At 48.0% G+C, this 13775-nt stretch overlaps 1 protein-coding gene across 1 annotated transcript in view; it reads right to left on the reverse strand.

Annotated features, from left to right (window-relative positions):
* Positions 1–13775, reverse strand: part of LOC112215277 (mitochondrial carnitine/acylcarnitine carrier protein-like) — a 45749-nt gene that overhangs the window by 13231 nt on the left and 18743 nt on the right. The window contains 5 exon segments of the mRNA XM_042299887.1: positions 7413–7522; positions 7688–7760; positions 8506–8599; positions 8602–8628; positions 12581–12671. Of these exon segments, the coding sequence (XP_042155821.1) occupies positions 7413–7522; positions 7688–7760; positions 8506–8599; positions 8602–8628; positions 12581–12671 (395 nt within the window).

Consider the following 13775-nt stretch of genomic DNA (forward strand, 5'->3'; position numbering starts at 1 on the left):
GGCACGGGTCTGTCCCGGGATAAATACACCTCTTCCCCATTTTATTGGAGAGAGTCTCTCCATGCAGACACATGGATAGCGTTTGGTTGTGGCAGTTGGCAGGTTGCTTTGGCACCTTTCAACACCCCTCATTATCACATTTATGCATGCAAATCTCACTTACATTACTGACTACACACACACACCATTGTTCATTGTATTTAGTTTACTTCCATTAATAAATATATTGTTATTCCTTATCTCCACTTTGTCTCCCTTTTTTGTTACGAACTTCGAGTCGGTTCGTGACAAGTGAGGGCTCGTCTGGGATTTAAGGTTGGTTCCTAGACATTTTGGCATATAGCACTTTGTTGCATTATGAAGGACTAATACTAGTATGAGTTGTGTTTGGGAGAAAATGTGGAGTTAATGTTTGACTCTGTAGGTGCTTTGTAACTTTCGTTACAGCGTTTGAGTTGTAATGTTTGGTAGGCCCAGTGTTGGTTGCCTTTGTTTGGGAAACTTGCCACTGCGGTGGATAGTTGGTTGTGTGCTGCGTTGGAGAGTATATTGGTTAGTTTCCAGGCCCCTGCCCAGGCTGGAGACTCTTGATCTACTCACTGTTGGGACATCGGTCTGAGGTGAGTACAATCGGCTGTGTACCTCAGTGGGAGATTTGGGTAGGGTAGTGACACTTGCTACCTGGAGCTATAGCCTTTATTTTTCCCCTGTTAGGCTTAGCGATGTGTTTCACTTTGGAATACGTTGGGCATGGTTATTTTGTTTGTTATTTTTGTGTGGTGTCTGTGGACGGAGCAGTTGTCTCGGGGGCACATCCGTGGCTTGGGTAAATCTGCCAGCATGCTGCGTGTTTTAATGCATTTATTTATTTTTCCCTTGCCAGTAGACTACAGTGTGTAATTACCCACCGCAAATCCGCACGAAGACTAGGGTTGAGTTACTGTAGGTTTTATGGGAAGCTCCATATATTTATCTCTTCTGTGGTGCCCAGCGTGGTGGTGCCCAGCGTGGTGGTGCCCAGCGTGGTGGTGCCCAGCGTGGTGGTGCCCAGCGTGGTGGTGCCCAGCGTGGTGGTGCCCAGCATGATTGTCGGTTCTCTTGTGGTCCGGTCTGGTGTGCTCAGCAGAGGGGAAGAGCGAGATTTTTTTTTTTGTATTTCTAGTGACTATGGCTATGGCGTAGACACGTTCATTCGCTTTCCATCAGAGGAACTGTTAGAATTATGTACTGAAGAACAGCTATTGAAGATTGCTGAACACTACCAGTCTAAACAATTATATTAGGTTGATATTAGGTTGATATTGAAGGCCAAGCTGATGTGGAGTGGTATTCCTGAAGTTACCTCTCGCCGTCTCCCTGTTTCATTACAATGGCTGCTCCATCTGTTAGCCCTAGTGGTCTTCTTTTAAACAGCAGAAACAACTGCTTCTGTTACAGCTAGAGCACGATCCTGAGAATCTAGAGCACGATCGTGAGAATCTAGAGCACGATCCTGAGAATCTAGAGCACGATCGTGAGAATCTAGAGCACGATCCTGAGAATCTAGAGCACGATCGTGAGAATCTAGAGCACGATCCTGAGAATCTAGAGCACGATCCTGAGAATCTAGAGCACGATCCTGAGAATCTAGAGCACGATCCTGAGAATCTAGAGCACGATCCTGAGAATCTAGAGCACGATCCTGAGAATCTAGAGCACGATCCTGAGAATCTAGAGCACGATCGTGAGAATCTAGAGCACGATCCTGAGAATCTAGAGCACGATCCTGAGAATCTAGAGCACGATCCTGAGAATCTAGAGCACGATCCTGAGAATCTAGAGCACGATCCTGAGAATCTAGAGCACGATCGTGAGAATCTAGAGCACGATCCTGAGAATCTAGAGCACGATCCTGAGAATCTAGAGCACGATCCTGAGAATCTAGAGCACGATCCTGAGAATCTAGAGCACGATCCTGAGAATCTAGAGCACGATCCTGAGAATCTAGAGCACGATGAGAATCTAGAGTGAGAATCTAGAGCACGATCCTGAGAATCTAGAGCACCTGAGAATCCTGAGAATCTAGAGCACGATCCTGAGAATCTAGAGCACGATCCTGAGAATCTAGAGCACGATCCTGAGAATCTAGAGCACGATCGTGAGAATCTAGAGCACGATCCTGAGAATCTAGAGCACGATCCTGAGAATCTAGAGCACGATCCTGAGAATCTAGAGCACGATCCTGAGAATCTAGAGCACGATCCTGAGAATCTAGAGCACGATCCTGAGAATCTAGAGCACGATCCTGAGAATCTAGAGCACGATCCTGAGAATCTAGAGCACGATCCTGAGAACTAGAGCACGATCCTGAGAATCTAGAGCACGATCCTGAGAATCTAGAGCACGATCCTGAGAATCTAGAGCACGATCCTGAGAATCTAGAGCACGATCCTGAGAATCTAGAGCACGATCCTGAGAATCTAGAGCACGATTGTGTAAAGTATGAAAAATAATTGGAATTTAAACAGGATTTGGAGCTAAAATCAAGCTGCAACAACAGCTGGTTAGGGAAGGAAAGCTCTCAGGGGAGAGTTTGCTCTGGGAAGGTGACCCAGATTTACCTAGGGGACGCTGCTCTTTTGGTCGTGCCTCGACACATTTGATGTTGTTGGGAATAAAGGTGAAATAAAAAATGTCATAGTTTTGATGTCATCACTATTAATCTACAATGTAGAAAATAGTAAAAATAAAAACCATTGAATAAGTAGGTATGTCCAAACTTGTGACTGGTACAGTATATACCGTATGTGATGGGATGTATAGACATTATAGACAATAAGGACAGTTTGTGGATGAAATATATAGTATATCTGTAGAACACGTGGACAGAATCGTATATGTAAAGCAAAAGTTGAATAGGATACAGTCTATACATATACAATGAGTAAAACAGTATGTAAACATGATTACAGTGACCAGTGTTCCATTATTACAGTGACCAGTGTTCCATTATTACAGTGACCAGGGTTCCATTACTAAAGTGACCAGTGTTCCGTTACTAAAGTGACCAGTGTTCCATTATTACAGTGACCAGTGTTCCATTATTACAGTGACCAGTGTTCCATTACTAAAGTGACCAGTGTTCCATTATTACAGTGACCAGTGTTCCATTATTACAGTGACCAGTGTTCCATTATTACAGTGACCAGTGTTCCATTATTACAGTGACCAGTGTTCCATTATTAAAGTGACCAGTGTTCCATTACTAAAGTGACCAGTGTTCCATTATTAAAGTGACCAGTGTTGCATTATTACAGTGACCAGTGTTCCAATATTAAAGTGACCAGTGTTCCATTATTACAGTGACCAGTGTTCCATTATTACAGTGACCAGTGTTCCATTATTACAGTGACCAGTGTTCCAATATTAAAGTGACCAGTGTTCCATTATTACAGTGACCAGTGTTCCATTATTACAGTGACCAGTGTTCCATTATTACAGTGACCAGTGTTCCATTATTACAGTGACCAGTGTTCCATTATTAAAGTGACCAGTGTTCCATTATTACAGTCACCAGTGTTCCATGATTAAAGTGACCAGTGTTCCATTATTAAAGTGTCCAGTGTTCCATGATTAAAATGGAGTTAGGGGGTGTGTCTGGCCCCTAACAGGGATGGAGGAAGGGACCAGTGTATCTGGCCCCTAACAGGGGGATGGACCAGGGGTGTTCCATTATTACAGTAACAGGGATGGAGTTAAGGGGTGTGTCTTATTAACAGGGATGGAGTTAGGGGGTGTCTGGCCCCTAACAGGGATGGAGTTAGGGGGTGTTCTGGCCCCTAACAGGGATGGAGTTAGGGGTGTGTCTGGTCCCTAACAGGGATGGAGGTAGGGGGGTGTGTCTGTTCCATTAACAACAGGGATGGAGGTAGGGGGTGTCTGGCCACTAACAGGGATGGAGTTATGGAGGGGTGTGTCTGGCCCCTAACAGGGATGGAGTTAGGGGGTGTGTCTGGCCCCTAACAGGGATGGAGGTAATGGGGGGTGTGTCTGGCCCCTAACAGGGATGGAGGTAGGGGTGTGTCTGGCCCTAACAGGGATGGAGGTAGGAGGGGTGTGTCTGGCCCCTAACAGGGATGGAGGTAGGGGGTGTGTCTGGCCCCTAACAGGGATGGAGGTAGGGGGTGTGTCTGGGCCCTAACAGGGATGGAGGTAGGAGGTGTGTCTGGCCCCTAACAGGGATGGAGGTAGGGGGTGTGTCTGGCCCCTAACAGGGATGGAGTTAGGGGGTGTGTCTGGCCCTTCTTACATCATATAGCCCTTCTTACATCAGCTGATATCTCAAAGTGCTGTACAGAAACCCAGCCTAAAACCCCAAACAGCAAGCAATGCAGGTGTAGAAGCACGTGTCGTGTGTTATATTTAATGTGTTTTATACCATGTGCTAATTACCATGTGTTATGTGTTTAATATACAGTATATACCATGTGTTTTATGTTGTCAACTACGCATGCGGCCTTCTTGGCCAGGTCACATTTGGAAAAGAGATTCATATTAATTGATTTATTTCACCTTTTTTTTAACCAGGTAGTTTAGTTGAGAACAAGTTCTCATTTACAATTGCGACCTGGCCAAGATAAAGCAAAGCAGTTCGACACAAACAACAACACAGAGTTACACATGGAATAACAAACATACAGTCAATAACACATAGAAAAGTATATACACAGTGTGTGCAAATGAGGTAACTGCATCCAATTTGTTAAGTAGAGTGTTGGAAGCTATTTTATAGATGACATCACCGAAGTCGAGGATCGGTAGGATGGTCAGTTTTACGAGGGTATGTTTGGCAGCATGAGTGAAGGAGGCTTTGTTGGGAAATAGGAAGCCGATTCTAGATATAATTTTGGATTGTAGATGTTTATTGTGAGTCTGGAAGGAGAGTTTACAGTCTAACCAGACACCTAGGTATTTGTAGTTGTCCACATATTCTAAGTCAGAGCCGTCCAGAGTAGTGATGCTGGACGGGCGGGTGCGGGCAGCGATCGGTTGAAAAGCATGCATTTAGGAGCAGTTGGAGGCCACGGAAGGAGAGTTGTATGGCATTGAAGCTCGTCTGGAGGTTATTTAACACAGTGTCCAAAGAAGGGCCAGAAGTATACAGAATGGTGTCGTCCGCGTAGAGGTGGATCAGAGAATCACCAGCAGCAATAGCGACCTCATTGATGTCTACAGAGAAGAGAGTCGGCCTGAGAATTGAATCCTGTGGCACCCCCATAGAGACTGCCAGAGGTCCGAGCAACAGGCCCTCCGATTTGACACACTGAACTCTATCTGAGAAGTAGTTGGTGAACCAGGCGAGGCAGTCATTTGAGAAACCAAGGCTGTTGAGTCTGCCGTTAAGAATGTGGGGATTGAGAGTCGAAACCCTTGGCCAGGTCGATGAAGACGGCTGCACAGTAATGTCTCTTATCGACGGCGGTTATGATATCATTTAGGACCTTGAGCATGGCTGAGGTGCACCCATGACCAGCTCTGAAACCAGATTGCATAGCGGAGAAGGTACGGTGGGATTCAAAATGGTCGGTAATTTGTTTGTTGACTTGGCTTTCGAAGAGTTTAGAAGGCAGGGTAGGATAAATATAGGTCTGTAGCAGTTTCGGTCTAGAGAGATGTGACCTCTCCGGTTAAATAAAGGGTAACAAATAAATAAACTCACCAAAAAAATAAATGTCCCTTTTTCAGGACCCTGTCTTTCAAAGATGGGGTGGCAGGGTAGCCTAGTGGTTAGAGCAGTGGACTAGTAACCGGAAGGTTGCAAGTTCAAACCCCCGAGCTGACAAGGTACAAATCTGTCGTTCTGCGCCTGAACAGGCAGTTAAGCCACTGTTCCTAGGCCATCATTGAAAATAAGAATTTGTTCTTAACTGACTTGCCTAGTTAAATAAAGGTAAAATGAAAAATAAAAAAAGATAATTTGTAAAAATTTAAACACTTTCCTATGCTTGTTCAATTAATGAACATGCACCTGTGGAACGGTCGTTAAGACACTAACAGCCTACAGATGGTAGGCAATTAAGGTCATAGTTATGAAAACTTAGGACACTAAAAAGGCCTTTCTACTGACTCTGAAAAACCCTGCTCATCTGCGTGAACATGCTGCAAGGAGGCATGAGGACTGCAGATGTGGCCAGGGCAAAAATTGGAATGTTCGTACTGTGAGATAACTAAGACAGCGCTACAGGGAGACAGGATGGACATCTGATCGTCCTCACAGTGGCAGACCACGTGTAACAACACCTGCACAGGATCGTTACATCTGAACATTACACCTGCGGGACAGGTACAGGATGGCAACAACAACTGCCTGAGTTACACCAGAAACGCACAATCTCTCCATCAGTGCTCAGACTGTCCGCAATAGGCTGAGAGAGGCTGGACTGAGGGCTTGTAGGCCTGTTGTAAGGCAGGTCCTCACCAGACATCACAGGCAACAACGTCGTCTATGGGCACAAACCCACCATCACTGGACCAGACAGGACTGGCAGAAAGCGCTCTTCACTGACGAGTCACGGTTTCGTCTCTCACCAAGGGTGGTGGTCGGATTTGCGTTTATCGTCGAAGGAATGAGCGTTACACCGAGGCCTGTACTCTGGAGCGGGATCGATTTGGAGGTGGAGGGTCCGTCATGGTCTGGGGCGGTGTGTCACAGCATCATCGGAATGAGCTCGTTGTCATTGCAGTGCTGTGCGTTACCAATGCTGTGCGTTACAGGGAAGACATCCTCCTCCCTCATGTGGTACCCTTCCTGCAGGCTCATCCTGACATGACCCTCCAGCATGACAATGCCACCAGCCATACTGCTCGTTCTGTGCATGATTTCTTGCAAGACAGGAATGTCAGTGTTCTGCCATGGCCAGTGAAGAGCCTGATCTCAATCCCATTGAGCACATCTGGGACCTGTTGGTCGGAGGGTGAGGGCAGTGGCCATTCCCCCAAGAAATGTCTGGGAACTTGCAGTTGCCTTGGTAGAAGAGTGGGGTAACATCTCACAGCAAGAACTGGCAAATCTGGTGCAGTTCATGAGGAGCAGATGCACTGCAGTACTTAATGCAGCTGGTGGCCACACCAGATACTGACTGTTACTTTTGATTTTGACCCCCTGTTCAGGGACACATTATTCCATTTCTGTTGAACTAGTTCAGTTTATGTCTCAGTTTGATTAATCTTGTTATGTTCATACAAATATTTACACATGTTAAGTTTGCTGAAAATAAACACAGTTGACTGTTAGAGGACGTTTCTTTTTTTGATGAGAGTACAAATAAACAAATCAAAAACCTTCAGTCAAAGGACATTGGGTCGACCTGTGTGCGTGCGTGCGTGCGTGCGTGTGTGTGTGCGTGTGTGTGTCAGTGTGTGTGTCAGTGTACCTGTCTGGAAGTTGGTCTTGAGTACGTCGGGTGGAAGTCCCACAATCCAGTTACAGATGCCCGCTATGCCACCGCAAAGGAGGATCTTTGGAGTGCTGAGCTGGGACACACTGGAACACACACACACAAGCAGGGTTAAACATTTATACACACACACACGCAGGGTTAAACATTTATATATCAATTGATTCATATCTGTTACCAATTATTGCAGTGTGTTCTATAAAGTTTTGGATGAAGAGGTGTTGGGGTTGTAATGGTAACATGAGACTGACCTTTCACCCTCAGCTGTCATTTTGTGTTTCAGGAAGTCATAAGCCATGAAGTAGGCACCATTAGAAGGCACGTCTAGAGGAGGGGGGAGAGAGGGACAGGGAGAGGGACAGGGAGAGGGACAGGGAGAGAGAGAGAGAGAGAGAGGGAGAGAGAGAATGGGAGAGAGAGGGACAGGGAGAAAGACAGGGACAGAGAGAGGGACAGGGAGAAAGACAGGGAGAGAGAGAGGGACAGGGAGAAAGACAGGGAGAGAGAGAGGGACAGGGAGAAAGACAGGGAGAGAGAGAGGGACAGGGAGAAAGACAGGGACAGAGAGAGAGACAGGGAGAGAGAGAGAATGGGAGAGAGAGAGGGACAGGGAGAGAGAGAGAATGGGAGAGAGAGAGGGACAGAGAGAGAGAATGGGAGAGAGAGAGGGACAGAGAGAGAATGGGAGAGCGAGAGGGACAGGGAGAGAGAGAGAATGGGAGAGAGAGAGGGACAGATAGAGAGAGAGAATGGGACAGATAGAGAGAATGGGAGAGAGAGAAGAGAGGTATATTGTAAAAGGCATTTGAGAGCAACAGACTGGTGAACTAGTCTTATTTTATTGAACAACAATGATATATTTCAATCCAGGGTAGAACAACGCTAGTAGTTAGTCATGTTGAACTTATACCTGATTTATATTACTATCATGGAAACCAAAGTGCAATATAGATTTAAAGACACACACACACAGGGTAAAGTCTGGTACACACACACACACACACACACACACACACACACACACACACACACACACACACACACACAGGGTAAAGTCTGGTGTGTGTACCTCTGATGAGTGTGAGTGTTGTTCCTTTGTAGATGGAGCGGATGCCTTGTGTTTTATACAACTTGAGAGCACAGTCCAGAGGACCTGCATACCGTACTGCCTGCTGCCCCCGCTGGCCTGCACCTACACACACACACACGCACGCACACGCACACACACACACACACACACACACACACACACACACACACACACACACACACACACACACACACACACACACACACACACATCTATCCAATCCTGTCAGATCCGTTAGGGAGTAGGAGCTAGAGGGAAGGGATTAGGAGCTAGGGGGAAGGGATTAGGAGCTAGGGGGAAGGGATTAGGAGCTAGGAGAAAGGGCTTATGGAGGAGGAGCTAGGTATTAGGGAGGAGTAGCTAGGGCTTAGGGAGTCGGAGCTAGGGGAAGGGGTTAGGGAGTGGGAAATAGGGTGAAGGGTTTATGGAGTAGGAGCTAGGAGGTAAGGATTAGGGAGTAGAGGCTACAGGGAAGTGATTAGGAAGTAGGAGTTGGGTAGAAGGAGATATGGGTTAGGGAATAGGAGCTATTGGGAAGGGGGAAGGGAGCAGGAGATATGGGGGAAGGGATTATGGAGTAGGAGTTAGGGAGTAGGAGATAGGGTTTAGGGAGTAGGAGGTAGGGGGAAGGGGATAGGAAGTAAGCGCTAGGGTTCAGAGATTAGGAGATATGAGTTAGGGAGTAGGAGCTAGGGGTTAGGGAGTAGGAGCTAGGGGGAAGGGAGTAGGAACTAGGGGGAATGGGTTAGGGAGTAGGATCTAGGGGTATGGGAGTAGGAGTTATGGAGTAGGAGCTAGGGGGAAGGGGTTAGGTAGTAGGAGCTAGGGGGAAGGGGTTAGGTAGTAGGAGCTAGGGGGAAGGGGTTAGGTAGTAGGAGCTAGGGGGAAGGGGTTAGGTAGTAGGAGCTAGGGGAAGGGGTTAGGGAGTAGGAGCTAGGGGGAAGGGAGTAGGAGTTATGGTAGTAGGAGCTAGGGGAAGGGGTTAGGTAGTAGGCGCTAGGGGAAGGGGTTAGGTAGTAGGAGCTAGGGGGAAGGGTTAGGTAGTAGGAGCTAGGGGGAAGGGGTTAGGAGTAGGAGCTAGGGGGAAGGGGTTAGGTAGTAGGAGCTAGGGGGAAGGGGTTAGGTAGTAGGAGCTAGAGGGGAAGGGGTTAGGTAGTAGGAGCTAGGGGGAAAGGGGTTAGGTAGTAGGAGCTAGGGGAAGGGGTTAGTTAGTAGGAGCTAGGGGAAGGGGTTAGGTAGTAGGAGCTAGGGGGAAGGGGTTAGGTAGTAGGAGCTAGGGGAAGGGGTTAGGTAGTAGGAGCTAGGGGAAGGGGTTAGGTAGTAGGAGCTAGGGGGAAGGGGTTAGGTAGTAGGAGCTAGGGGAAGGGGTTAGGTAGTAGGAGCTAGGGGGAAGGGGTTAGTTAGTAGGAGCTAGGGGAAGGGGTTAGTTAGTAGGAGCTAGGGGGAAGGGGTTAGGTAGTAGGAGCTAGGGGGAAGGGGTTAGGTAGTAGGAGCTAGGGGGAAGGGGTTAGGTAGTAGGAGCTAGGGGGAAGGGGTTAGTTAGTAGGAGCTAGGGGGAAGGGGTTAGGTAGTAGGAGCTAGGGGGAAGGGGTTAGGTAGTAGGAGCTAGGGGGAAGGGGTTAGGTAGTAGGAGCTAGGGGAAGGGGTTAGGTAGTAGGAGCTAGGAGGAAGGGGTTAGGTAGTAGGAGCTAGGGGGAAGGGGTTAGGTAGTAGGAGCTAGGGGGAAGGGGTTAGGTAGTAGGAGCTAGGGGGAAGGGGTTAGGTAGTAGGAGCTAGGGGGAAGGGGTTAGGTAGTAGGAGCTAGGGGGAAGGGGTTAGGTAGTAGGAGCTAGGGGGAAGGGGTTAGGTAGTAGGAGCTAGGGGGAAGGGGTTAGGTAGTAGGAGCTAGGGGAAGGGGTTAGGTAGTAGGAGCTAGGGGGAAGGGGTTAGGTAGTAGGAGCTAGGGGGAAGGGGTTAGGTAGTAGGAGCTAGGAGGAAGGGGTTAGGTAGTAGGAGCTAGGGGAAGGGGTTAGGTAGTAGGAGCTAGGGGGAAGGGGTTAGGTAGTAGGAGCTAGGGGGAAGGGGTTAGGTAGTAGGAGCTAGGGGGAAGGGGTTAGGTAGTAGGAGCTAGGGGGAAGGGGTTAGGTAGTAGGAGCTAGGGGAAGGGGTTAGGTAGTAGGAGCTAGGGGGAAGGGGTTAGGTAGTAGGAGCTAGGGGAAGGGGTTAGGTAGTAGGAGCTAGGGGGAAGGGGTTAGGTAGTAGGAGCTAGGGGGAAGGGGTTAGGTAGTAGGAGCTAGGGGGAAGGGGTTAGGTAGTAGGAGCTAGGGGAAGGGGTTAGGTAGTAGGAGCTAGGGGGAAGGGGTTAGGTAGTAGGAGCTAGGAGGGGGAAGGGGTTAGGTAGTAGGAGCTAGGGGGAAGGGGTTAGGTAGTAGGAGCTAGGGGGAAGGGGTTAGGTAGTAGGAGCTAGGGGGAAGGGGTTAGGTAGTAGGAGCTAGGGGAAGGGGTTAGGTAGTAGGAGCTAGGGGGAAGGGGTTAGGTAGTAGGAGCTAGGGGGAAGGGGTTAGGTAGTAGGAGCTAGGGGGAAGGGGTTAGGTAGTAGGAGCTAGGGTTAGGGGGGAAGGGGTTAGGTAGTAGGAGCTAGGGGGAAGGGGTTAGGTAGTAGGAGCTAGGGGGAAGGGGTTAGGTAGTAGGAGCTAGGGGAAGGGGTTAGGTAGTAGGAGCTAGGGGAAGGGGTTAGGTAGTAGGAGCTAGGGGGAAGGGGTTAGGTAGTAGGAGCTAGGAGGAAGGGGTTAGGTAGTAGGAGCTAGGGGAAGGGGTTAGGTAGTAGGAGCTAGGGGAAGGGGTTAGGTAGTAGGAGCTAGGAGGAAGGGGTTAGGTAGTAGGAGCTAGGGGAAGGGGTTAGATAGTAGGAGCTAGGGGAAGGGGTTAGGGAGTAGGAGCTAGGGGAAGGGGTTAGGGAGTAGGAGCTAGGGGGAAGGGGTTAGGTAGTGTCCATAGCTGGTGAGGTGGAGACACCTTGTTGCTTTTATGGATTTTCTTATGTTGCTCTGACTATGTGCTACGTGTTTCTTTTCTTATGTTGCTCTGACTATGTGCTACGTGTTTCTTTTCTTATGTTGCTCTGACTATGTGCTACGTGTTTCTTTTCTTATGTTGCTCTGACTATGTGCTACGTGTTTCTTTTCTTATGTTGCTCTGACTGTGTGCTACGTGTTTCTTTTCTTATGTTGCTCTGACTGTGTGCTACGTGTTTCTTTTCTTATGTTGCTCTGACTATGTGCTACGTGTTTCTTTTCTTATGTTGCTCTGACTATGTGCTACGTGTTTCTTTTCTTATGTTGCTCTGACTATGTGCTACGTGTTTCTTTTCTTATGTTGCTCTGACTGTGTGCTACGTGTTGCTTTTCTTATGTTGCTCTGACTGTGTGCTACGTGTTGCTTTTCTTATGTTGTTCTGACTGCGTGCTACGTGTTGCTTGTAAAAATAAAAATAAAGTCAAACTCAAAGCTAAGGGTTTGGGAGTAGGTGTTAGGGGGAGGGAGTTAGGGAGTAGGTGTTAGGGGAGGGAGTTAGGGAGTAGGTGTTAGGGGAGGGAGTTAGGGAGTAGGTGTTAGGGGGAGGGGGTTAGGGAGTAGGTGTTAGGGGGAGGGAGTTAGGGAGTAGGTGTTAGGGGAAGGGGTTAGGGAGTAGGGTGTTAGGGGGAAGGGGTTAGGTAGTAGGTGTTAGGGGAAGGGGTTAGGGAGTAGGTGTTAGGGGGAGGGGTTAGGGAGTTAGGGAGTAGGTTTTAGGGGAAGGGGTTAGGGAGTAGGTGTTAGGGGGAGGGGTTAGGGAGTAGGTGTTAGGGGAAGGGGTTTGGGAGTAGGTGTTAGGGGAGGGGGTTTGGGAGTAGGTGTTAGTGGGAGGGGGTTAGGGAGTAGTTGTTAGGGGGAGGGGTTAGGGAGTAGGAGCTAGGGTTTAGGGATTAGGATTTTGGGGAAGGGGCTAAATTAGGGAGTACAATTTAGGTATTTTTGATTGGGTTTGAAGCTTTGGGATGTTATGGACAGGGGCAGGGAGTGAGTGTAGTCATTTTACCTGTAGTAAACACTTGACCCTTTCTCCAGGACACACTATCACTGTAGTGAAAACACCTGCTAGACAGCCTGAGAGAAACAGTTGGGTAGGCCTGACAGAGAGAGAGGGGGAGAGAGAGAGACAGAGGGAGGAGAGGCAGGAAGAGGGAAGAGAGGAGAGGCAGAAAGAGGAGAGAGAGAGAGAGAGGTAAATGTGAGGAATGTGTGTGTGGTAGTCACTCAGGGGTGGGAAGGATGGAAGTGAATGATAGGAGAGAGAAGGGCTACAGATATATTTAGGCTTCATATTTCAACTATTACACCACACAGAAAGGAATACAGAAAGAAAGGAAGGAACACAGAAATAAATAACTACTCCCACTACTCCTCCCCTCCCCTCCGGCGTTTGACGTCACCTGTTTACTAACCACCGGTCCTGGTTACCATCATTACGCTCACCTGTTCCTCATGATGAGGCTCACCTGTTATCAATCATTACGCTCACCTGGTATCAATCATTATGCTCACCTGGTATCAATCATTACGCTCACCTGGTATCAATCATTACACACACCTGGTATCAATCATTACGCTCACCTGGTATCAATCATTACGCTCACCTGGTATCAATCATTACGCTCACCTGGTATCAATCATTACGCTCACCTGGTATCAATCATTACGCTCACCTGGTATCAATCATTACGCTCACCTGGTATCAATCATTACGCTCACCTGGTATCAATCATTACGCTCACCTGGTATCAATCATTACGCTCACCTGGTATCAATCATTACGCTTACCTGGTATCAATCATTACGCTCACCTGGTATCAATCATTACGCTCACCTGGTATCAATCATTACGCTCACCTGGTATCAATCATTACGCTCACCTGGTATCAATCATTACGCTCACCTGGTATCAATCAACTCACCTGGTATCAATCATTACGCTCACCTGTTATCAATCATTATGCTCACGTGGTATCAATCATTACGCACACCTGGTATCAATCATTACGCTCACCTGGTATCAATCATTACGCACACCTGTTATCAATCATTATGCTCACCTGGTATCAATCATTAGGTGCTCACTTAGGGCAGGGGTATCAATCATTACGCACACCTGTTCCTCATGATGAGGCTCACCTGTTCCTCATGATGAGGCTCACCTGTTCCTCATGATGAGGCTCACCTGTTCCTCATGATGA

This window comes from Oncorhynchus tshawytscha, linkage group LG16 (genome assembly GCF_018296145.1).
Source record: "Oncorhynchus tshawytscha isolate Ot180627B linkage group LG16, Otsh_v2.0, whole genome shotgun sequence".
NCBI classification, from domain to species: domain Eukaryota; kingdom Metazoa; phylum Chordata; class Actinopteri; order Salmoniformes; family Salmonidae; genus Oncorhynchus; species Oncorhynchus tshawytscha.